The 27,186-nt window shown below is 44.6% G+C and overlaps 1 protein-coding gene across 1 annotated transcript; it reads right to left on the bottom strand.

Moving 5' to 3' along the window:
* Window positions 1-1,795: 1,795 nt before the first annotated feature.
* On the bottom strand, window positions 1,796-26,889 carry PPM1D (protein phosphatase, Mg2+/Mn2+ dependent 1D). The gene is made up of 6 exons (XM_066575108.1): window positions 26,327-26,889; window positions 19,683-19,905; window positions 16,114-16,238; window positions 15,391-15,578; window positions 13,958-14,197; window positions 1,796-7,266 (listed from the first exon to the last, which is right to left on the bottom strand). Exons 1-6 carry the CDS (start codon window positions 26,706-26,708, stop codon window positions 6,739-6,741), a joined length of 1,686 nt encoding a protein of 561 aa, XP_066431205.1. The 5' UTR covers window positions 26,709-26,889; the 3' UTR covers window positions 1,796-6,738.
* Window positions 26,890-27,186: the final 297 nt, after the last annotated feature.

Genomic DNA, 27,186 nt, shown 5'->3' on the forward strand with positions numbered 1-27,186 from the left:
TCCAGACGTTAGACAGTGGATTGGAAAGAGTTAAAGCCTGACCATATGGGGAGGGGACCCCCTTAGCTTTAACGCCTGACCGTATGGGGAGAGGACCCCATTAGCTTTAACGCCTGACCGTATGGGGAGAGGACCCCCTTAGCTTTAACGCCTGACCGTATGGGGAGAGGACCCCCTTAGCTTTAACGCCTGACCGTATGGGGAGAGGACCCCCTTAGCTTTAACGCCTGACCGTATGGGGAGAGGACTCCCTTAGCTTTAACGCCTGACCGTATGGGGAGAGGACCCCCTTAGCTTTAATGCCTTTTTTGAGTCACACATCTGCTATGCTCCTATTTAACATCAATGTTGGGCCGAATGGATGGACACCAATCTAACATTTCGGTCTTATTTAATAGAATTAGATAAGATTGTATATTGCCAAACTTCTATATTTATTGATTTAAACCAGCATGTATATGAAATGCGTATACATGCTGGTTTTAATCAAATAGATTAGTTTGGCAATGTACAATATTATGTCTGGAGGCCGCACCACAATCCATTCTATACAATCTATATTTCCATTGTCCACTGGGGCTGTTCCACGACTTTTTTTCCCCATTACTCTACATTATTTCCATAGAAGGCACTCCAATAGAAGAGCTAGGGCTGCCATGTTACATCTAATATATAAAAGCCCACAGGCTTTTTCTTGCCCCGCACTTTGACCCCTTTGCGTGACCTTTGGTGGATGATTTTGGTGTCATTAGATTTGTGACAGCTTGATACATTGAGTAACCTGTGAGGCCAGGTCAAAATTCCTATGTAAGTCAGGCGGCGTTGTTGTGCTTCAGACAACAGCGCCGCTAGGGAGAGTCAGCGCTCCTTCACACTGGCGAGGGCGACATAGGGCCATGAATCATAGCCCAACATCGACCTCGCAGTCTATGTGGAAACCCCTGGATGCAAGGTGTTTTCACATGGAATCAGCTGCTCATCCCTCCGGAACTGAAGGAATCCCCCGGCGCGGCTGTCACAGCCACAGCAGGGACTCACAATGTTCTCCAATGGTTTTCAATGGGCTGGCGCTGCTGCTGCCGCTGGCCTCATTGAATACAATGGTCGATATCGCAGAAAGAAAGGATAATGTTGCGATTATGCGACAATGCGGTGCCATGCAGGGCAACGTTGCAAATGTGAATGAACCTATTTTATGTTCACGTAGCAATCTAGTATCATGAATTTACCTACTCATGGATACCAAACCTGAGATGTGGCAGATGATTACCTTCAGAGATATTCAATTCTGTGGTTTTCCAGAGTCACAACATGATGGGAGTGAATGCACTGTCTGTGGTACATGCGGCGGTCTGAAAATATAATGGGACCTTCAGATGACCCATAATCCTAGTTATCAATTCTTCCTCTGATTCATACACTATCACGGCTGTGTGCCACAATGTCTGGGTTGTGTATATTGAACATAGTATGGGAGACAAATGCTTGAGGGCTATAATAATTGACATCTTCTTGTAACTTGGTAACATCACATCAAAGGGTTTCCTTGCTGGTCCCAGAAAGAGGAAGTGACATCAAAGACGCCCTCAGGTACACAGCGGCAGAATGAATAACTGATGAGCTCAGCTTCCTAGAAAATACACTTACCTGTCTGTCTGAGGCAACTCAGCTTTCCCCAGAACAGAAAGGTGGCAGATTGAGAATGGAAAGACGTGTGACAATCTGCCAGTATCATTCATCACAGAAGGCGAGGAAGACTCTAGTTTAAACAATAGTTACAGAAAGGAAGAGCGGAAACAGTTCAGCAATTTTATTTAAGGGATTGGTACAAATATGTTGTATGTCATACAGTTCTAACATCCTTTATTGTAGTGTAAAATAATTTAAGTTCAGCTCGGATGTCTTGAAGTATATACAAAACAGCTTCTCAGGCGCTAAAAGAATTACATTTAAAGAATAAACACCACAAAGAAAAGATTGAACATGTAACCAATATCTACCAGCCAGTGGCAATACATACAGGGGAGGAAACAAAACAAATTCATATTGCTGCACAAAGTACTTAAAAAAAGAAGAAGAGGTATGGTACAACTACTTAAGGTTGGGACATCGACACAAAAATATCGATAGTTGATAGTATTGACTATCGCTGAACAAACTATCGACTATTGTAAAATATCAGTGGAAAACTATCGATATTTCGATATATCGACTTTTTAAAATGCTGTATAAAATAAAACAGGTCTGGGGTTAATAAAGCAACACAATCAGCAAAAAAAATTATAGTTTTCTTTTAAAACTTTAAACTGCTGAATTTATTATTAACTTCTAACTATTAATATCATGAAAATATATTAAAGTTACAAATGAAAATAAAAAATTACAGATGAAACATAGAATTAAAATTAGGTGTATGAAAAGGTTTTTATCATGGGCCCTAATAATCGTTATCTAATAAGCCAAGAAATACACTGAAACAAGGTCCTGCCAGCTACAAGGACGCTGAGGAACCAACGGTCTCCATGTCAACTTGTAAACAATGCAGGGCCTGGTAACGCGAACGAGGTTGTAATTGCGTTAGATGGGTCTAATATCTTTTCTTTGGGCACTGCGTTTGCGTTAGACGCTGAACGCACGATATGTCGCGTCTCCTTTTCTCTACGCGACCTTCGTGCGTTCAGCGCAGCCCTCCATCTGCATGTGGAAATGCTTTCATTTAGAAAGCATTGCCCACAGCCATCGCTTTAGATGCAAGCGTTCAGAGCCTGCGTGTAACGCAATGAACAAGCGCATGTGGAGGAGGGGCCGAAGACCCCAGTTGCTCTGAGAGTCGTTTTGCCTGGAGCAAGGAGTCAGCTCACACTTTCCAGAAGTTTCTAGAACTTGTTTATAAGTTCATTAGTGCCTTGACAAAACTACATCCTGTCCAAAACCAAAGAAAGGGCAGAAAGTAAAGAAAGAACATATGGTCACTAGACCGCAAGACACGTTTCTTCTTTACAAAAAAAAAAAAAATCGATATCATATCCCCTTAAACTATCAATGTTACCGATATATCAGACATATCGATGAAAAGTATCGCCAAAGCATTAGCGATATATCGGTTTTCGATGTCCCAAACTTACATCTACTTATGTTAAAAACAACCGTTTCCTCAGTTGCAGATAGAGATCAAGAATTTTAGGTGCTTCCTACATAATGGCTAATGTCATTTATGAAAAGATGGGATTTTTCAAGTGTAACCCATTCCTGGTACCAAAGTTAGATGCCAGAATGGCTGGGAAAATTGTTTTACACTAGATCAGATGTTTCTGTACAATATAAATCTATAAAGCCTCGTGCACATGAGCGGATTAGATTTGCGGCACCCGTGCAGGAGATCTACAAATCAAGCCGCCTGTAGGGAGACCTGAGCGCCCGCAAGGCAGCTAAAAACATGCGGATGTGGGGTTTTTTTCCCCCGCATTGCAGATCACACACATGGGAAGAAATCGCAGAATGCTGTATTTACCTGTGGATCCCACAAGGAAGGGATTCCATTGAAGTCAATGGGAGCTGTCTGACCCGCGGCACACTAGCAGCGGTCACTGCAGACATACCGTGGATCCACGGGAAAGCAGGAGATTCAAAGGAAAAATAAAAGGTAGTGCGCATGCGCTGGCCGGCACTCCTAGACGCATCCACCGTGCTGAAGAAAGAAGATCCAGCTTTGACGGATGAGACCTGCGCTGGATTCGGAAAAGTAAGAAAGTCTCTTTTAATGCCAGTGCGGAATCCGTCCGTGCCCGTGTGCATGAGGCCTTAATGAGAACCATATCTAGCATTTTGTGCTTAACTAAAGATATCACAGATCTGCAAATCCATGGGACAAATCATATAACAGCTGTAGAGTCAACAGGAAATACTCTCCCATAAAGCCGCTGGAAATGTAGCCTACATGTCTGCTGTACACAAACCTATAAAGTAACATTTGTTAACCCTATTGAGCCTAGGCTATGTGCACATGCTATCTACAGGCTCTCTCACACAAGGGTTTTGCGAGAGTAATACACGATAACAAACCTGGATTGTTTTCAATGGCACCTCACACACACACACACACACACACACAAAACGGATCTTGGCGTGTATTCTGCACGCATACATGCTTAGTTAGTGTATGGGGGATCGTGGGCACGCAGGAGATACACAAGCGTTTTCTGCAGGTATAAGAGAGCCCTATATTTGCTGGGAAAGTGCTCTAATGAGTGTAGCTATGCAAATGTGTCCACCCTTAAAAGGGGTATTCCAGTGAAGAGATAGTTTTTGCATAGCCAGCGGAGGGGTAAAAACTTTTTTTAAAAACCCGATAGATTGGTGGAGGTCTAAGTGCTGGGACTCCCACCGTTCCCAAGGATAATCCAGTGGCCCCAGTGCTATTGAGAGGAATGGAGACGCTTGAACTGTGAAACAGGAGGGGCGCAGGTCCCGCCCTTCAAGAAGCAGTGGTGGTCCCAGCGATCAGACCCCCTCTCCTCTATCAGTTTTCACCCATCCAGTAGATGAATAGTGAAAGAAAAATTGACAGTGATATATCAATCAATTTTGCCTTACTCTGGATCAATATTGTTGAGAGAGAAGGTGACAGACTGAACTTGATGACATTTTTTTTCGGCATTACATACTCTGCTACTATGTTGTAATACCCCTATAAAGCTTAGCTTGAAGTGTATTTGTGTATTTTTTATACATTGGAGCCTATTGCTGATAGATGCCCACATGAAGACATCACAGCCATCCAGGAAGAACAGTGCATATCTGAAAGGTTTTTTTGTGTTTTTTTTTTTTTTAAACATGGAAGCCTATTGGTGATGAATATATGCATTTTTTTCTCTGACGTCTTTAGAGAAAAGATGAGAAAGGGCACATCTGTATATCATACAGTTGTAGATGCCATGATAAAACAAAACCACACACAACATACATACACTGAATTGTAAATGTTGAATTGCATCATTGCTCTTTACTGGGATCAACACCGGCCCCTACTGAAAACCTACAGCAAAGATGCCATGAACATAGCCATATAAATTATAGTCTTTTTTTCTGTTAATGTCTGCTGGTATTAAGGAAATTGACATTTAGGAAATACTCCAACACATGCCCATAAATGTAAAATATACAAATGCATGTAGATTCCTTATTATGGTGCAAGTTGGCGTAGTGGACCCATAATTGGAGCAGGACACTCTTCTGTAATATTGGCACATATGGCAGATCAATTTTCAGTCTGCCTTGAGCTAGTGGATGAAGACTAGCTGCTGTGATAAGTTCCCAAAATTGCACACAGAAGATAACTTGCTCTATCTCTCTGTAGCACACCCTCATAAATAACCATGTCATTGAGAACATTAGGAAGTGGGACTAAGCAGTGTAGCCATAACGCTAGTAGCTGTGAGAGTGTAAATGCTTACCCTTAGCTGCTGCAGCAAGTCTGTTAGAAACCCCTCTGCTTCAGTGTGCTTCCAAGCCCCCCTGCGCTGTCTGTTATTTTGTACGGGCAGCAAGCAATGATCACTCCTATATACACTTAGGCCTGCCGCACACAAGCGTTCGGCAAAGTGCTGCAATTTCAATCACAACACTTTGCCGAACATTGATGAGGTGCACTAAACATCCAAAATAGAACACAGACGCCGCTTGAAAATCGCGGTGGTGGAAAGTGCCACGATTGAGCGGCTGTCTGAGAGGCTCCATTAAAAACAATGGGAGCGTTATACTGCAATTAGCGCGGTGTTGGGAGGGCTAATGGTAGCCATCTGTTAGTAGGGATATACGTGACATGAGAAGAGGCAGTAGACAGCATGTTAGACGTGAGACTCCTAGTAGCCAGCATGTTAAAAGTGATTTTTCAGCACAAGTTCAATTTAGTTACAGTGATTTTCACTTTTACTAGTTATCACATTGAACAAATCTGTGTTTGTTATACCCAAAGTGCAGTACCGATTTAAGTTAAAAGCATCTAAAACTTATCTGTGATTTCCTAGGTATTATTGTGGACCTAGATTGATTTATTCAAGTTCTAGCTCTTAGGGATAAAATGAATGCCACACATGGACATAATGTCTTAAAAACATTGAATAATATACTTTCTATATAGAAACTGGTCACTTAAAAAGCTCATCTACACTATTATTCTACTAGTAAGTGCACCAAGTTTGGGCAAGCTCCTTCATTTCCATATGTTGCATGATTAATAAACATAATTAAGCAAAAAAGCAGACATCTTAGGAGGGAGGTACAGGTAGGAGGGGGCACATTGTTCCAGTCATGGCTGAATAGTCCAATATACTAAAGGTAGTTCGCTTTAGAATGATAAAAATGGATATAAAGTTAATTTACACCATAATGTAACACATTCATCTATGTACATCTTGACTGTATGCTACCAAGTTAGGCAAGTGATCCTAAAATGGAATATTTAAATATATAAAAATATTAAGGAAAATAAGAGCAAAACCCTTAATCATAGCACCTATCTATAGGTCTGGAGGTCCATGAGCCTGCAGGTGGAAGTAGACAGTATGTCATTTTGTGCAGAATTAACTCTTGAGTCAGAAAGGAAAAAAGTCTTGAATGTGAAGTGCTGGTTGACAGAAGTGGAGGACGACAATGTGTGAATTGCATAAAGAAAGAATTCAGCTCCTCCAATTAAGTAGGAGTCAAATAATTAACCATAAAACCCAGACAGGAAAGCATTTAACACACACATATACTTTTACGGGGCTGATGTAATAAAGGATGCCCAAGTTTCTTCTGGCCTCTAAGACTACGTCTCATTATTACTCTGTCTGCACTCTTCCGCTTAGGGGTGGCAGCGGTGCTCTCTGTCACCCCCCCACTTCTGGTAAAGGTCCTCCTTGGCCTTTTCACAACAGGCCCGCTGTTGGACTCCTCCAATGTCCGTTTTAATGACAAATTTTCCACGTCTGTTTTCGGATTACTGCCACTCGCTGTTTTAGACCCCCTTCCACCAATACTTGATGAGGTCCCAGGAAAAAGGCAGATGGAGGAGACGCTTGAAGAGTCATTGGCCCACTGAGAATGGCTGCCATTTTCTTCAAGTTTTTCAGAATCGGTTGGAGAATGGCAGGAGGGCGAAACAGATCTTGATCTGCCGGACTCTGAGCCCCACTTGCTACAACTATCAGAGAAGGCATTTCGGCGGATAAGAGATGGAAGAGTCTCAGAAAAAGAAAGTCTCCACCATGGATCATCCTCCAGTATCTAAAATACATAAGAAAACCATGTTAGACAACGTTCAAATGTACTACTATTTACAGTTAAGCATATTGTCGTTAGATACTCCATGTTTTGCTATATCCTATGTTATTTTTAAAAGTCTTTCAAGAACAGTTGAGCATGGACAAGAATATCCTCAAGAGAAATACACTTAGACCGAATGGCCACGGATGGCTTATTGCTGCGGAATTCACGGTGAGACACCCACCGCAAATTCCACAGCAATGTTTGTCCATAGACATGCTGTGTTAAACGATTCTTCCCTGCCCACGAGCGGAAATCACCTGCGGTTTTCCGCTCGCGGGAGAGAATCATAGCATGTTCTATTCTGTGTGGAAAATCATGCGGACGGCTTCCATTGTAGTCCATGGAAGCAGTCTGTCCTACGATACTTCCATAGGGAGCACTGTGGAAGTAGCCTGAGAATCAAAGTCACAGCCCAGCACCTCCGTGTCATATGCTATGCATTTGATTGCCAGCCGAGACACTCGCAGCGGTTCTGGAGAGGTGAGTATGTGTCTCTGAGGGGCACCAGGTCTGATACCGGTGTGAGACTTTGCAGGCGGAATCGAAGCGGCTATGGGCATGAGCCCTTACACCAAACATAAAAACCCGCCTCATTCATTTAAAAAAACAAAAACGTGTATTTTTATTTGGAACAAAAGCAGCAGCATCGTGACAGATGAGTAATGTAATATAAGCTCTTCATTATTAGCGTACCTTCCCACAAACTGCCTATTCCCACAATCCGCACCTAAAACCCCAGCTTAAAAAGCATTGTACCCGAATATCAAGGTTATCCCCTATCCACACCACTGAGATCTCCGCAAATCTGGAGAACAGGGTTCCCATCACTGCAGTGATATTACTCTGAATGGAGTGCTGGCTAAGCATGCACTCCATTAACTTCAATGGGATTGCCGGAAAAAGCTCAGCAGGTGCGCTGCTTGAGTACTCAGCCGTCTCACTGAAAGTGAGTGGAGTACTGGTGCACTTGCACGACTAACATTCCATTCAGCTGACTGCTCGCTGCAGTTACCCCATAGTGGGGACAGTGACATGGGAGCCCACTTCATAAGTTATGCAGGGGCCAGCGCTCAGAAAGTTATTCACTATACCGTGGAAAGGGGATAACTTGCTATTCTGGTACAGTGGATTTCCATTCGATATCGCACAAGTATACATGTGGATTCTAGCGTGGAATTTTCAGCATCTTTAGGTATCAATGTGAAAAGCACCTTAACTACTTGATATGATTGCAGAAGTGGAAACATTTTTTTCCCCTTTTCCATGCCTGCCCCTTTCACACAATTGCCCATCACACTATGGAGATCCTCTGTGAATTGCACCCACTGCCGTATGAGCACAGCTCCCTTCTGATGCTTTTCAGGTATCATCTTGATGTTGAGACTTTTTACTTTGAGTTTCGAATCAAGCACATGATGGACCAGCATAGCATTAGCGAGAGGCTATACTACTGCTGCCTGCGGTGGGTACAGTTTATCATTACCTTTTAGAATCACCTAAATAAGCTACAGCCCATGAGTATACAGGCAGGAGGATAAGCTGTGATCTCCTCTATTATAACTGTGTGATCATCAGTAACTGTGACAGGAGTGTTTGTGCCACCCCTCTGGGCAGTATCCGTGGTATGGTCCTTTTAACAGTGTAACAGACTGCAAAATTGTCTATTATCAGACAGCATAAATCCAAGTAGATCTGAGCTAGTCAGAATTGGATTACATGACCGTCTGAAGCAAAAAAAAAAAAAAAAAAAAAAGACAGGCATTTCAGACAGAAATCAATAACCAACCAAGGTAATATCAGTTCAGCTATATTTACACTGGGGAAACCGTTACATAATAAAAAAATATAAATACACTTCCTTTAAATTTTCAGACATAGTGTACAGTGTTTTAATAGCCTGTTGCAATCCTTTTAAAATGGATTTTGCACCTTTTTACCCCTAGCGACAACCACCAGGAGTAAAATATTTCATAAATAAATAAATAAAAAAACCACCACACCACCTTGTGTTTAATGTATTCACATTACATGTACCTATGCATAAGCCAGTTGGGAGGGTGGTACACTATTGTAGTTGTAACCCAAACTGTTTAAACCTATCCAAAGTGGCTAAACATATGACAGCATATTCCATTTCTTTACATAAAAAAAAATATCACATGGATACAGTTTTCATGTTGTAGAGATCCTATACAGAATACAACGTGTAAACAACGGGAGAAACTCCAGGATCCTTTGCAGTCAGCCACAGCAGGGATTGCTTCTTTACCCGAAGTGATGCGAGGCTGTTTTGACATGTGAATTCCCTGGGGAATGCACATGGTGGGGAGCGTGATATGGGGCAGGATTTACAGCCCCATAGCAAACTCGCCCATGTGAAGTTCGGACACATCCGCCGAGCTGAAGAAAAAAAGATCCGTCTGGCAAGGAAGAGACCTGCGCTGGATCTGGATAGGTAAGAAAATGTAATATCCTGGCTATCTCCGCGGGCACGGCTAGATTCCACAGATGGAATCTGGGGGTGCAAGTGGACATGAGGCCTTACACAAAAACCAAGTTACTATCTTCTTCATGCACTGGCTGTATGTGCAGGTTCATCAAGTCATTACAGAAATCAGTCATTTGCATAAAATATTTGAATCTTCCCATTTGGCACAGAAACATGGAAATCATCATTTTAAAAAGTATTTACAACAGGGTGTATTTTGCATATTAAGTAGTAATCTCAAATACATATCTAACTTGTGTCTGTCCAATTATAAATCTAAAACATTAAATATACAGTCTGAAGATGGAAACTTCATAATAAAATATGGCATGAGGAGGATTTGAAAAGCCATCAACAGAATCTTGTTTTAATACAACTAAGATGTTGCAACAAGTGTATGAACTCAGTCCAAAAAATAAATAGCACTGGGCATACATGTTTACAGAGAGAATATGCAGTAACAATGCCCACTAGGAGGGAATCTTTTAGCAGCATGTTGCAGACCCAAACTTCCATTATATTAAAGGGGTTGTCCCGCAGCAGCAAGTGGGGTTCAGCACTTCTGTATGGCCATATTAATGCACTTTGTAATATACATCGTGCATTAAATATGAGCCATACAGAAGTTATACACTTACCCCTCCGGTGCTGGCGTGCTCGTTGCCATGGCGCCGTCTATCGCGGTCTTCTCCTTCCTTTAGACGCGCTTGCGCTGTGCGGTCTTCTGCTTTGTTCAATGGGGCCGCTCCGGTGTGCTCGCGCCGGAGAGATAGTCTGCGCATGCGCAGAAGACCACGGCAGCGCGAGCATGCCGGAGCGGCTCCATTGAACAAAGCAGAAGACCGCACAGCGCAAGCGCGTCTAATGGAAGGAGAAGACAGCGTTAGACGGCGCCATGGCGACGAGGACGCCAGCACTGGAGGGGTAAGTGTATAACTTCTGTATGGCTCATATTTAATGCACGATGTATATTACAAAGTGCATTAATATGGCCATACAGAAGTGTATAACCCCACTTGCTTTCGCGGGACAACCCCTTTAAGGCCCTAAAGTTAAAATTTATTGAAGTTTTAAAAATGTAGAAATTTTTAAACAAACGATGCAATATAGGCGCCCTGTCCACGGCCGTTGCAGAATAATCACCAGCGATATTCAGTGAGCCAGACAGCTTTTTCCCCGCGGCATGCTGCAGCCGGATTATCGCCGCAGGTAACGCAATGAATGATCGTCCGTGGACAGGCAGCCATACTCATCAACTCGGTTTTTGTCCCTTCATATCACATGACCACCATGACTGGGCACTGGGGCCACCAGGAACATCACCATGGATGGAATATGGCTTGTTGCCAATTATTTGTACAGGCGAATGCTGATGACTTTTGGTTTTCCCAATTTCACATACTTTTATCAAAAGGTTTTTCCAAAACACACACACAAAAAAAAAATTCTTTAGGTTGTAATAGTAGCACCAGTGTTTCTGGTGGTGCAATATACAACTTAGTAATATAATATAATGAAAAGGGATTGGAGTTGGGCAAAATATTTCTGTGCAAATAGTAAGCTACTGCCATTATTTGCTTAACAGTGCAAACAGCTATGAATAAGAAAACATCAGTAAATGTACAAGATAGCAATACCGATACATGTTGGCTTGTTCACATACGAGCTGCGTGTGATTTATGAACTTCAGCAGCTCGCTGAGGAAACAAGTCGGCTCACTGCTTTCGCATATAAGCGACACGTGTTTCACAAACTTCACCTGGTGGCTGAGATGAAATCATGGCTTGCCACTGTGTCATGTAAGCTGCATTAGCTTCACGGCAGCATTGAACCATCTGTGGTGACGTGTTTGCACGACAGCAATGGTTTGTTTTAACACTGAACAGTGGTTGATTAGATAAAGGCTGGACTGGTGTTGGCGGCATTAGCACTGGAGATGACATGATATCACGTTCAGGAGATGTGAAGATAGTGAGGGCTGGGGGGTGGGAAGGAAGATGCTTCAATATGCACTGCGAGCTATGTATGTGTACATTTATGAGGTGTCCAGCTGGGGGGTCTTTCCCTAAAGCATTTCAGTCTAATTTACAATGTTACCAGGAGTGCACAAACTAAGAAGTCTCCTTGTGTTGTGTGATGTAGTTCTACCGCTAATACAAAATCCTGACTTCGCAGTGTGCCTACTGTTGTGTGTTAGAAGTTTCCATCTTAAACAAATCAAATCCACTGAATTAACTTCTTTTTAAGCAGATTGCCAATTTTATGGTGGGATTAAAAAGTAACAGTTATTCAGAGCAAAGGAGCCTACTGTGGTGTCACATCTGATCAATCAAACAAAGGCTGGACAAATATCTGTCTGGGATGATTTAGTGAATCCTTCATTGAGCAGGGGGTTGGACCCGATGCCCCTGGAGGTCCCTTCCAACTCTACCATTCTAGGATTCTATGAATGGTGAGTGCTGTGTATGCCAAGTCTGTTTTACAATATATAGTGCTTTGTCATTAGACTAGACTGAACCAGTTTTCACAAAGCTCAGAGATAACTTAGTAATTTCTCTACCACAGAGGGGGGAAAAAAAAAAAAAAAAAAAAGCTTGGACTGTTGGAGAGAAAAACAGGGGTGCTCCCAGTCCACCCCTCCATGTTTTAAACATCCCAATTAAGCTCATTAGGAGCCAATTAGCCTCGGAGCCAGAACTACCAGGAACGCAATACCAAACCTGAGTGGGGTTTTTGGAAGGGGCAGGCAGTAGGCCTACACATTCGTCAGCTACAGGAGCTGGTATGTATTAGAGGCCTAGGATTTGTTTTTGTAGATGTAGTGTGTACAGACGGAAGCTGGACTGAGAATTTTCTGTGTGGAAGTGAATTTTTGTGCACCACCCAAATCACCTGAAGAGATAGCGATCCCAGTAACTTACTAATCCCCCAGTGGACACAAAATGTGGTATGTTTGACCATTTAGTTTGGCAGATCTGAATTAAACTTGGTCTCTAGATGTAAAGAAAGCTTTCAAGAGGCAACCAAAATAGGCAGATCATGCAAGTGAGCCAATGTTTCAGGACTTCCAAGTGAAGATATGCCAACTTCTGGTGTGCCTGCCTGCCTTCTGAGACGCAGCTATATCTTGAACAAGATTGCTTTTGAAAGCTTGCTTCAACATCCAGCGACCATGTTCACTTGAGGAGAAAAAAAAAAAAAAAAAAAAGCAACATTACACACAAAAATTACTACAATTTGTCACTTTTATCACAAAGTTTAAATGATCTAAAAGTAGGTGAAATTGGCAAAGTCAAAAAGATGTCCCTACGTTCTTTTATACACAAATAACACGATTTCATTTGAACAAATTCACCAGCTTACCTGTACACTGCTACTTGCCTCACAAAACATCTAGGGGTGCTTTCACACAAGTGACGTTTGACTGCAACACGCAGCTGAATCCGCCACTGTAGAACTCCGCACCAAAACCCATGTGTACGGGCAGCTTCCCATGGACAGGTGTGCAATTGTGCACGCTCCAGTGCAATATACTTGTGTTATGTATGAGGTAGATCTGCACTGATCAGCGCATTTTAATGTACTTTGTGCGCACACAGGACACCACCACACCCCGACTTAGCATAATGAGGTCCAGATGCATTTTTTTTTTGCAGTGTATTGCACATTTGTGTGAGTATTAAGTGCACATTTGTGCACCTTCCATGGGGACCATTAGTATGTACAAAAGTAGCGCATACTGCATTTTTTATGCATGCGCAAATGGTAATGAGTGAACCCATTAAAATAAATGGATTCTATTTTTTGCGTATGGTGAGCGTAAAATAAGTCGGTGTGCTGCCCTTAATATGGATTGTAATACAGAATTAAGCCAATTTTCAATTCCACATCAAAATCATAAGGAGACATGTAGATTCCACAAGTGTGAAAGTTCCTCTAGAAGTACGGATATGTTCAATTAAGAATGGTAAGGAAAGTCCATATTAAAAAAAGAATTGTCATTTGTTTTTCTTTGTCTAAATTTTTCCTAAAAGTATAAAAAAAATTATATATAAAAACCACTAGTAAAAATACTTAGATTCCATAAGACAAAATGATTTTCTTCAAGCGTAAAAAAATTCTGCTATGCAAGTGTGCCGAGGCGCCTTAATCATTTTTTACCTTGATTGGTGGTGTGGAGCATGGCGACGTTGACATGAGGTGCGTTTCCTGGCTGTTGTAATGTGTACTGTCAGATAAGTTAATAAATAGTTCTTCGTTAGCACAGCATCTCTGCTTTTCTGATTGAGGTGAGATACAAATGACAATAGCACTAGTGTTGTCGGCTCTTAGCATACGGTGTCTCCATTGTGTGAGGGCACGACTTACAAGCAGTTTTGCAAAGGACTGGTTGCACTCTCCCTGAAATCCAAAGAGGGTACAGTATTTTAGAAATAAGATCAAAACAGGCAAAGTTTTAAGCAATTCGCATGCATACCTCCTTTGTCAATACAAGCCACCAATAAATACGCCTCAAAATTAACCCTTTGGAATGGCATGTTGTTTTGGTCTTGTGACTACAATTCAATTTTGATGTCCCTTTATGTAATAAAATCCTTGGAATACACCATGCGATTCTGAGACTTGACACAATGTACTTCTTAGGCTGCCTTCACACTGGCGTAAAAATAGCGCAAGATTTATTATGTTGTGAGACGCACAAATATAAACCCCATTCTTTTGAATAGGTTCATTCACATTACTGATATTTTCCCATATGGCACTGCGATGCAGGAAACACATTGCAGCATGTCCTGTCTATCTGCGAGATTGCGCGCAGCTCTTAATGGGTCCAGTGGCGTGAGCCACCCCAGCCCCATTGAAAGAAATGGGAGAATTCCTCAAACCACTGCCCGGCTGTCACAGCCGCGGCTGGGGATTCCCTTTATCCCTGAAGTGATGCGAGGCTGATTTCACATGGTGGCAAGTGCAATATTGGGCTGTGATTTACGGCCTGATATCACGCTCGCCAGAGTGAAGGAGCCCTTAGTAGTACGTGTTTTGTTGACATGTTTTTAATTTCTAGAAAATTCTTATGTGTACTTTATGTTGGCAAATTTATAAAATATCCTTTATATTTTTTTTTACCAAAAGGCTACAAAGCTTGTAAATATAGCAGAAATTAAATATTGTGAAAACTATGATGTTCAAGGGATCAAAGGGTGTAGGGAGTCTTTTGAGCCAACAAGTGTTTGTAATTTTTCGTCACTTTCATAGCCAAAAATTTGCCATTTTTTTCCAATAAAATGCAGATTTTGCCCCCAGTTTTTCCCATTTTCATGGGGTGGGCCAATGGAAGAATTAGGCAACAAAATCATAGAGTGTTTTCTCCTAGATAATAGAAGTATCCCATATGTGGATGTAAACTGCTGCTTGAACTCATGGCTCAGAAGGGAGGGAGTGCTATTTGGAGGGCAGATTTTGCGGAATTCCATGTTGCATTTGTAGAGATCCCTAGGTACCAAATACAGTGTAAACCCCCCTCTCGGATTCCGAGAACGCTGGTTCTTTACAATACATAATCATTGACCAAATGTTTTTATACGCATGCTCACATTAACATAGGCCTTCTCTTGCTCCTGGCACAGCGAAACTGCATCCTGTGCCGATACCATGTTCCAAAGGCCATCGCTACCAATAATGACATACGTGTGCATCTGTGGATCAATGGTGTGCACACTCGTGTCTGGCTCTGGAGATACAACAAACTCTCCACTGTAGAAGTCATAACTCCACAGGTCACCTGGAAACAAAGGAATATTGACAGAAGGTATTGTTATACTTTTAGAAATTAACTGGACAAAAACCTCACAGTAACTGGTTAATCAAGCCACACGCAGATTTTGCCCATAGACAAGGGAGTGCTGAAATGTGGAGGAGGGAGGGGGGAGTTGGGGGTGAAAAGTCTCATCAATGAGACCCCCAACGATCCTGAAAACGAGGATGCCATTTCCACTATCCTCCTCAGCACATGCTTGTTGCACCAGCACTGCATTCATTTTCAGTGCAACTTCAAGATAGCCAAGTGGAAAGTGCTTGGGAATTTCCATCAGCCCACTGAAATAACTACAGTACCGACTGTGCAGGCTTGGCTGGCACTCTATTCATTCCCACATCACTAGAGGAGAAGTAAACTTGCAGTGACAGGCAGACGTGGGCAGAGGCGGACAGAGGTCCTCTATTCTTGAGACCTGCAGGAGTCTCAGCATTTAGACCCTCACCAATCAGCAAGTGATAAATTAAAGAGGTTGTACCAAAATTGCAATTTAAATACTTACCAAGTGCCCGAGCAACCGCAAGAAAAGGAATTTGATCTATTACAGTACTTCTCCTCACAGGACCATTGTGTGTCAACCGTGGCCGTTTCCACACAACTCGGTTTACTCCAGATTTATTAATTACACTGCGTAAAAAAAGAAAAAGTATTATACAGACGAAATTAGTGACATCTTTATACACGGAGTATAAAAAGTCTACAAACCCCTGTTCAAATGCCATGTTTTTGTCATACTGAAAAATAAAACAAAGATGAATCATTTATCTCCACCCTTAATGTGACCCGTTATCTGTACAATTCTGGTTAAAAAAAATAAAATTAAAAACACACCAATCTTTTAGGGTGTAAAAAGAAGACGAAGGCCTCATGTCCACGGCTCTGTCGGATTCAGACAGCACATTTCATACACATTACATAGCTGCACATCTGTTTATCATGGTGACTCATTTTAAACAGGTTTAATTAAATTCACTGTGATTATATCTAAAGGTTTCTGACACGAGGATTTTAATATTCCATGGTCTTTTGATGCAGACAGAGATTACATTGGGGGGGGGGGGGGGGGGGGGAAGAGGACGTATTACATGCACTATTCTGATCTGTTCTACGAATGAGGCTCACCCATGCAAGTCAATAGGGGGTGGGCATCACACAGATGCCATCCGTGTGCTGTCCATTTATTTTTTTTTCCCAAACATGCAAACGTATGCCCAACCCAAGTCTAATTTCACAACAACAAATGAAATTTTAGGACATGAAACTAGGCCCGATATTGCGCTCAGAGTGCAATGTCTACACAGATGCAAGGCGCTTTTGTGTTAAGACTGCCTTGCATCACTTCGAGGAAGTAGCAATCTTCCGCCGCAGCTTTCAGCTGTGGAGGATGGCGGCAGAGGGTATCCCATTGTTTTTTACTGGGTAAACCTCGCATCGCACTCACCAAGCACACTGTACGATGCTGTCGGCCCCACTGAAGTGGGCGATGCGAGGGCACACCCAAAGATAGGACATGCTGCGATTTTTTTCCTGCACTGTGATGCCATGAAAAACACAAAAAAAAGCCCGCTCATGTATATGACCCCATTGAAAAGAATGAGGTTCATATTCATGCATCTCACTAGTCACAAAGTTCGTGCGACATTCCTAAAGAAGCTAGCACTGTTGATTTTGGGGTAATTATCAGGTTGAACTTTCACATTTCTATCTTGACAAAAAACCAAAACACGTTCCTTCCCTAAAAGTGCTTTGCTCATGTGTATGCAAATACGCGCATGCTCCTGCGAAGCCAGCTCAACAGGACAAATACTAGTTCTGTTTGTTTTTTTTGAATCCACTCTGGTTCTGGGTTTGAAAAACTACATTTAAAAAAACAAACAAAAAAAAAAAAAACACAAGACCTGAATAAAAGCTGCACGTGTTGAGCACCATTATGGTACATTCACATGGAATGATTATTGCTCAAAATTCGTTTCAACGAACTTATTTGAGCAATAACCGCAGTTTAAGTGCGCAAAAAAGAAAAAACTACTACTTTTTGTTCACAGATCTTGAGTCTGCTTAAAAAGCATTGCTGATCGCAGGCTTGTCATTCTGTGTAAGCGCTCCCCACTTAGTGCTTCACTAAAAGGTGACGCGCTGAGCAAGAAGCGGATGAGCAGGGAAGTCTTTCAGTAGAAATGAGCACCGACGACCTCAGCGGTGACATCAGTGCTCCTGCAGTTGTTTGCCTGACTGTCGGCCCGTGTGAATGAGCCATTACACAATAAACCATGAAGAATAGAACAATTATAGTCAAGGTTACCATGAACTCCCGCACAGACATAAAACTGGAGCATGTACAGACATGTCTAGAAATCAGTCACTGATAAAGAGACACAGCTTTCAATGGGCTTGCCGGAGGAAACAAAAAAAAACAAAAAACCAGCCATTCTCGTACACTAATCATTAGTGTTTCACATGCCTTTGCAAATAAGGGAGATTGAACAATATCTCTGTAGCGCCACCTATTGGAAGGCAGCATTCCTGCAAGTCAAAGTTAGACTCTTTATACAAGCTTTGTAACAATGACTGGGGATTGAAAGCCAAGCCAGATCCCATACACCATCCCTCCACATACAGCTGTTTTAGGGCGTTTGCCCCTCAGTGTGCAATAGGTTTCTGGCTTGGCTAGTGAGGCCTGTGATGCGAGTCAGGAATGCCATCTTTTCTCCTTAGCGAGAGCACATTCCTTTGTGAAACATTGAACGATCAGTGTTTAAAGTGCACAAGTGTACAAGGCGGCATTATGCCGGTAAAACTGAACGGCAAATGAGAAGTGTACAATTCTCATCCGTCATTCACTTGTTGGCTCGTGTTTACACTGACCGATTACACTGTGCAACACAATTTAAGCACAAGATAGGTGCCTCAGTTACTTTAGCGCGCCCAATTCAAATACGATATCCGTTTTTTCTGTCACGTAAGGTTTTCCAATTATGGGGAATAATGTAATCCAATATTTGTATTTTTTTAGAAATATGCCTATACAATTAATCCAGTAGGCTCGCCATTAACCTCGCTTAATAAAAGAATGAAAGGGATTGCGCAACTATTTTGCAAATCACTGACACACCGTGCGCCGACTGAACACTATAAGGGTAGGTTTATGTAACATATAGGGTATGTTTCCACGTGGCAGAAACACTGCAGATCATCCACCAGTAAGTTATAATTAATAAACTGTGTTTTTACAGGTCATTGGTTAGACCAAATAAAAGAACCAAAATTAAAACAAAAATACATGTTTGGTATCGCTGCATCTGCAAAAGTTCGATCTATCAAAGTAGTGCATAAAAGAAAAAGAAAAAAAAGCCAGAAGTGTCTTATGTATTCCAAAATGGTATTAATGTAAACTACAGGACGTCCCGCAAGAAATGAGCCCTCGTACAACTATGTGGACGGAAAAATAAAAAATTATTGTGTGCAGAAGATGGCAGCCGGAAATAATTTTAAAAAAAATTAAATGTCTTTAAACAAAAATAGTAACACACACACACGCACACGCTACCAGAGTATCCGGCAAAGAGACTAGCACTCGTCTCATCACTCCCAGGACAGACTTTCAATATGAAACAACATTTATTGAAATTGTGTTACCACTTTAAACATCTACCCAAGCCACAACATAACTAAGCATGGTGCTGAGGGCTAACCTGCAGCGGTTACACTGTAAGGATGGGCTACACTAACAGCCAGCAGTAATATTCACCACCAGTGGAGCGCAGCTATCAGAGCAGCCATTTAACTCCCTTACATGCAGTCAATAGCATTCTGCATCTGGGGAAAGGGAGGGATCCTCTGCCGGACCTACACTCAGCAAGAATCCAGCTGCGTTTTTCATGTTGACCTAAAGTCAACAATAAACAAGAAGTGAACGAAAATGATTTTTTTGCATTTACACGGGACAATTATTTCTCTGTTTAGTGCGTTTGAGCGATCATCGTCCCGTGTTAATGACTCTTTAAAGAGGCTAACTCTCCCGGTATTCCCATCAGTGTTTGTCTCAGCACACCCCTAACCAGAGGTCCTCACCTGCCACCAAGTCCTTCAATCCTCTGCCTTTCTCTGGGCAGCTCAGGCTTGTGATCTTGGGTTACTTCTACAGCTTTCATCTCTTTCGGACTGTTCTGCAAGCCGAACACAACGCCAGAATCTCCCACATGGGCCACATACATCTTATTCCCGCGGATAATGATGACGCTGGCAGTAGTTCCTGAGGTGCTGGGTAACCCGGTCATAGTTTTGGGCCATTCAGCTACAAAAAAATAAATTGAAAAAGCACTTGTAAATAAATGTAAACAGTTTACCTGCACATGTACAATATCAGACACCGGGCAACCGCCTAATACCGAACCGCAGTGCCACAATGTACACAACAGCGTGATACAAGTACAGAAGGGTGTAAACTAGAGAGCAGTAAACTGCGTTTGTGCAAGCGTAGAAAGAAAAAGCAATGGCGGTTATCTTTCACTCTGAAACCTGCACTGCCAAAATGAGGGAGGGGGGGGGGGGGGGGAACGACAACAAAAACACCCAATTAGAGGGAAAGTCTAAGGCCGGCTTCACACCGGCCCATTTGCACATGCAATATGCAGAGAATAGAACCCACTGATTTCAAATGGGGTGAATTCACAATTTTTTTGTGTGCAAATTATAGAAAAGTTAGAACATGTTCTATTTTTCTGCGTATTCATGCACTAAAGCTCCCAATAGGAATCAATGGGTGGTGTGCAAATGTGGGCACAATATGCAAGGAGAAGCGTGAACCACTGTAATTCTGCTGAGAAGCAGAACACATCTGGAACCGATTAGCCCTTTTAAATCGTTGTGTTTGCTGCGCGTAAATGAACATGCCTTGTGGGGGCAAAATATCCAGTAAATACATCGATGCACATAGTTTAAAACAAAAAAAATTATATATAATATTCGGCAACAGCACATATTCTCAGAAGGGTTGGAATCTAAATTTTACGTGGTGTCGTCTCCCCGCATTAGGGCTCATGTTCGTGTTTTTACAGCGTATTACGCAGCGTTGCACAGCTGTATAATACATGGTGAATGGAGTCAATAGACTTCCATTGATATTTGTGTATGTAGATACGCACGAGAACTGGGTGGCAGCATGCTCTTTCTCTGCGTACCACACAGTGTGAGCCCCATACCTTTGTATATATGATACACTGTCCATATATGGCGCTTTTATATGCATCCCTTCTATGAGACAGAGTGGGGACTTTGACCATGTCTGAGATATGGGGGATGGGGGGGGGGGATGCACAATGCCATACCTGGGCTCTGCCAGAGGAACATATATGTTTGCAAAATAGGTAAAAAGCTGCGGGAAATCCATAGCACTTTCCACATACACCCGTGGGCACGAGACCTTATAGGGAGTTTTCTTCCCCCTCAACTGACGGCCTAACCTTCGGATAGATCATCAGTAGTTGATGGACAGGGGGTTCGTCCAGTCTGCTGTCAGGGCAGCACGTTATTAGCGACCAACACAGGAAGTGGGAGCGCCAGCGGCAAAGAGGGCACACGCACAAACACACTTACTTCCTGCTTCTCCCATGGTCAGGACTGGATGGGATGTCTTGACCATAGGAGAAGCAGAGAGTGGAACAACAGCGCCCCCACTGATTTCCATGGGAGTGAAGCCGCTGCTCCCATTTCCTGTGCTGACTGCTGAGGAAAACATCCAACCCACTGCACTGACAGCAGGCTGGACAATCAGCTGGTGGTCCTGAGCGGCGTACCCCCCTGCCCATCAACTAGTTAGGCTGGCTTCACATGACTGGATTTTTACGGCAGAATCTGTGGTCGGAGGAGCCGCAGAAAATCGCATGCATTGAAAGGTATGTAGACTCACTTTGTACTTCACACTCATGGAAACGAATTGCGTATTCTGCAAGCGGAGGAGGGGGGGGGGGGACCCAACATGCTCTTTTTTGCTGCAGACTCAATTAAGTCAATGGAAGCTGTGTGACCCACAGCCCATACACAGCTGACATTGTGGACAGGCTGTGGGTACCCGCGTCATTGCCTGGCGATGGCATAAGAAAAACAGACATTTAAGAAAAAAAAAAAAACAATACTGTGGTCATCCGCAGTACAGAATAAGCACGTACGCAGGTGTGGGGTGGGGGAGGTTCACAGGCTGGGGTCACAGCCAGATTTTGCTACAGGCTTAGACATGCAGCCTGGCTTAGGGGCACAAAAAGAAAAAAAAGGGAGGGCGGTCTGGGGAGCAGGAAAACCCCTTTAAGCAACTGTCAAAAGGCAGTGACTTGTATCCCTCTCTCCTTCTGAGGATACATGCACACTCGGACTAACCTACTGATGTATGGGGAGAGATTGCTTTCAACTGACAGCTATTGAGTGTGTCCGGCCACTTTTAGCGAAGACAACCTCCCAGCTCAGGTAAGATTCTACATTTTGCACTAATTAGGACAGGAGATCATTAGTCGTTTGCCCCAATAAACATATTCTGGCAGTGACAGCTAGGCAGAAGTAATGACAGCTGCTGGGAGTGAGGCCGGCACGCCTGCGCTAGGACTTGTTGTGAAAACTCATGTGGACATGTCCCGGCAAGCAGCCTGACCGGCCGTCCTGGGCATGAGATCACCGCAGATACCAGTTATCCGCTTCTGATGTAATGCAGGAATGTCTGGCATAAAACTATTGTATTCCACATACAGAAGCAAGCTATTTACAGAGCAACTCTAAAATTAGTTCAGTGAAGGGGACTACATTATTACATGTGCCAGCGGTACGGCAGAGAGGAATATACACTAAATGGGGTACTGCTGGGGGTACCAGTTAAGAGGGGAGATTTTAGGCTGCCTGTCCACGGCTGTGACGAAATATCGCTAGATACATTCCGCCGCCGGCGAGGAGGAGGGGGGGGGGGGGGGGGGCTGGGGCACTGACAGATCTCCGCGATGCCCCTATTTAAGGCTGCCTGTCCACGGGCATTGCGATATCCCGCAGCGGATCTCCACCTCCGGTGAGCAGGAGCCGGCTGAATGTTCTCCGCACTGAGCCTATCATAGGCTCACCGCAGTGAATCACGGCAAACCGCAGCATGCTGCGATTTACCGTCCACGAGCGGAGAATCGCTATGACTCTCTGCTCATGGACAGCGGAGCTGCGCTTTCCATAGCAACACCAGATTATCGCTGCGGGGAACACATGGATAGGCAGTCTAATAGATAGGCTCACCGCGAAGAATCACAGCATGCTGCGATTTGAATCCCACAAGCGGAGAATCACTACGATTCTCCACTCGTGGACGTGGGGCTGCGCTTTCCATAGTTAGCCTATGGAAACCATTCACTGTTACCCGCAGCCAGATTACTGCCACAGATAACGCAGTCACATATCGCCCATGAACAGGGAACCTAACTGGAGCAATCAATGCCAGTCAGCTGCTGCAAAGGCAAATAAAGTCTTGAGGTGCATTAAAAGAGGTATAGGGGCGAAGGCCGAGAACATTATCCTTCCATTATATAAGGCACTAGTCAGGCCTCACATGGAATACTGCGTACAATTCTGGTCACCGATGCTCAAAAAAGACGTTGCAGTAGTTGAGGGAGTTCAAAGAAGAGCAACTAAATAACCATGTATAAGTACATGAGGGGACAATACAAGGATCTCTCCCAGGATCTGTTTATACCCAGGACTGCGATGGTAACGAGAGGGCATCCGCTACGATTAGAGGAAAGTAGGTTTCATCGCCAACACAGAAGGGGGTTCTTTACTGTAAGAGCAGTGAGACTGAAACTCTGCCTGAGGATGTGGTGATGGCAAAATCCATTGAGGCGTTTAAGAGGGGACTAGACATCTTTCTAGAGCGCTAAGATACTACAGGATCTAGACATTAAATAACCAGCGGGTTGTTGTTCCGGGTCTTGGAGTCAGGTAGGAACTATTAAACGTTGATCCAGGGATTATTCTGACAGGAAGGAATTTTTCCCTGCAAATGGGCTAAATTGGCTTTTGCCCAAATGGTTTTTTTTTTGCCTCTGGATCAACAAGGGGGTGGAATCAGGCTGAACTAGATGGACACTGTCTCCCTTCGGCCTAACATACGATGTTACTCTCATACAGGCGTTTACAGCATTTAGAGCAGCATTTCAAACATCATGCTACGCCTGTGTGAGGGAGGCCTTAGGGTGGGTTCACACAGGGCGGATTTGCCGTGGAATTTCCCTGCGGCACATCCGCCTGCGGCCGCTAATCCCATGGTGAGCCAACTATGTGGACGAGATTTGTCAAAAATCTCGTCCACACAGGGCGGGCAAGCTGTTGCGGCAAAGCCGCCGCGGATTCCCGGGATGCAGCAGGTCTATTTTTTTTTTCTCGATTGCGGCCTCGCTCCTCTGTGGGAGAGCTGTCTGCAATGGAACAGCACGTCCCGCGGGTTTTGGAGCTGCGCTTATGCTGTGGAAATCTCGCGACTTTTCTCAGCAGCAAAAACTGCGAGATTTCCACTGGGAAAGCGTCCCGCGTGAACCCGGCTTTAATGTTTGTGGCGCAGCTACTTATCTACCCATAAGAAGGGCACAAGTGTGTGACCAGCGGAAGTCTGACTGTGGCAACAGCTCATCGTTGGCCTCAAAGCAGTAACTATAGACCAATGACTTTTGGGAGGGGGGGTGAGCCTAGAGCTGTAGGCTTATCACCTTTGCAGGTTACAGACATCAGAACGTACCGCAGGACGTTCTGATTGTGCGTTCCATTCTCCCAGAGGTGATCATATTACTGAAGCCAGTAAGAACACCCACGAGACGGTTTTAGCTTTTCCCCTTCAGCAGCCGAGCCCTTCCAGAGGCATCAATGGGAATGGAAACTAACGTTAGATAGCGCAAATTTCTACCTGGCCGTAATGATGGCTGTAGGTGAAATGTACATTTTGCACAATTAACTGGACTGGTTTCCAGCAGGAGAATGCAGAACCCCCATCCCTAGGGCTGGGTTATCATGGGACGGAGATCCTGCAAAAATCGTGCAGCTTGGAAACATCGAAAAACCGCAAGATTTCCACGGGATAAGCGCAGCTTCAAAATCCACTGCCGTAGCTCGGAGGGGATTTGAATTGCGAATTCCATGATCACCACCCGCAAGCATGATACACGGTAATACGTGGGCAAGGACTTTAGAAGTTTTGCTCACACTTGTGGTAGGAACAGCGGAAGAAAAATAGCAGCATGCTCCATTTTACCGCGGATTCCGTGCATATGGGCTCCATTGGTTTGTATGGATGCATTCAATCTGCAGCGCAATTAATGTTGGGTATGGACGCAGAGAGACCGCATATAAATGGTACTAAGAAAGCAGGAATTTGTGGGCAGACAACGCAGGCTGGAGTCTGGGGGATCAGCACACCATCCAGACTGCTGTCCGCAACCGCCGCTTGTTCACAAGAAGAAGGGCTTTTAAGTAGTTTATACTACTTCCCAAATAAGTAGTATAAACCAGCCAAGCCCAGAGAGCCGTAGCCCGTCCTTAAAGGGGTTGTCCCGCGCCGAAACGGGTTTGTTTTTTTAACACCCCCCCCCCCCGGTTCGGCGCGAGACAACCCCGATGCAGGGGTTAAAAAAACAAACCGGGTAGTACTTACCCGAATCCCGGCGGTCCGGCGTCTTCATACTCACCTGCTGAACATGGCCGCCGGGATCCTCTCTCTCTGTGGACCGCAGGGCTTCTGTGCAGTCCATTGCCGATTCCAGCCTCCTGATTGGCTGGAATCGGCACGTGACGGGGCGGAGCTACACGGAGCCGGCATTCTGCACGAGCGGCCCCATTGAAGACAGCAGAAGACCCGGACTGCGCAAGCGCGTCTAATTTGGCCATTAGACGGCAACCATGGAGACGAGGACGCCAGCAACGGAGCAGGTAAGTGAAAAACTTTTGATAACTTCTGTATGGCTCATAATTAATGCACAATGTACATTACAAAGTGCATTAATATGGCCATACAGAAGTGTATAGACCCACTTGCTGCCGCGGGACAACCCCTTTAAGGCTCTCATAACATCTCACCACAATAGCCATCACCAATGTCACCTGAGCACTAGAAGGCTTACCAACCCCATTATATACTCAGTGGGGTCTGGCCAGCAGTGCTCTGTGGACAGAACCATTGGGCTGCGGGGGTTCCTGAATGGAGGCAGAAAGCCGAACCCTGCGAAGGTGTGACCCCCCCCCTTATGCCTGTCAGTCCCAGCATACAAGCGGTAAGGTGTTAGTATGAGCTTACAAAAAAAAAAGAAAAGGGAAACAGTTGCTGGTTGACCTGATATAAAGTCCCGGCTGTTGGCACATCAGCACGGAGAGCCTCTACAAAGGATGGTAGACAGCTAGCGATCAGCCATCACTCTGTAATAGCGGCACTTCTACGCTTCACCCGCTTTCCTAAGCCATTGCCTGCCTGTCAGCAACCCGTGTACCAGAGACACAACCAGGGCACCTTATGGGTAACTACAGCTGGCTGGGCGGCACCCCACTACTGTCCCAGGCTGACAGCTATGGCTTCCCTGTTTCCCTTTTGATCACCAGCAAACTCCTCCAGGGGCGCCACCGACATCTGGAGGTAGAGCGGTGGTTCCCGCTAGAGGGCGCTCCGCCATACAACACACATCCCACGGCCCGCAGACAGAGGGCGCTGTACTTACGGAGCTTTTTCCACATCGCCTGGTGACAGGCCACGAAGCCCTTGCGGATGGCGGCGCAGACCTCCTCCGACTCGCGGGACATGAAGCCCTTCTGCTTCCTGATGAAGCCCCATAAGTGCTCCCTGGCGAAGTGCGCGGCTTCCCGGCCTCCGTGTCCGTCAAACACAGCGAAGAAGCCCACACAGCGCCCGCTCTTCACGCCCGCCCGCTTGTGGGCAGTCACCCGGCTGGGAGAGTCATCGTCGTCATCTTCCTCCTCTTCCCAGGACAGCTCGCCCTCCGCGGGCTCCGGCTCCACCAAGATCTGGGTGACGTCCTCCATGTACTTCCTGCCGCCTTGGTCGGAGGACACACTGACCCGGAGGGTGAAGGGACGCTCCATGGCCGCTGCCGTCCCGCTCCCTGTCCCTGTCAGATACAGTTTCACCTCGCCCGCCCGCGTCCTTGTCAGACCCGGCGGTGAATGGATTGTCCACAAACCTGTTTCGCCCGCCCGCGCTTCTTATTGTTTACACTGTCCCAACCTGTCCTACTGCCGCCGTGACGTCACGGCCCAATGTAACACTCAGCTGTGCTGCACGCACGTCCTCCACCCGCCCCGGCCAGCTGCGCATGCGCCCTAACGGAACAGAAGCCACTAGCCGCGCGGAGGGGGAGGAGCTCTGAGCGGGGAGGTTCTCGAACTTTCTGAAAAGGCCGCGCACGTCCATCTTTGTGAGAACGTAAACAATGCCGGCCGGTGGGGGATGAGGAGAGCTCAGCTCGGTGTTTATGCTCTGACTCCCCTTTGTTGTGCTTGTGTAATGGCTTTTTTGTGAGGCCTGAGAGAAACGTGGCAGGTGTCACAATGTATTTTGGGA

Source organism: Eleutherodactylus coqui, chromosome 1, assembly GCF_035609145.1.
Source record: "Eleutherodactylus coqui strain aEleCoq1 chromosome 1, aEleCoq1.hap1, whole genome shotgun sequence".
NCBI classification, from domain to species: Eukaryota; Metazoa; Chordata; class Amphibia; order Anura; family Eleutherodactylidae; genus Eleutherodactylus; species Eleutherodactylus coqui.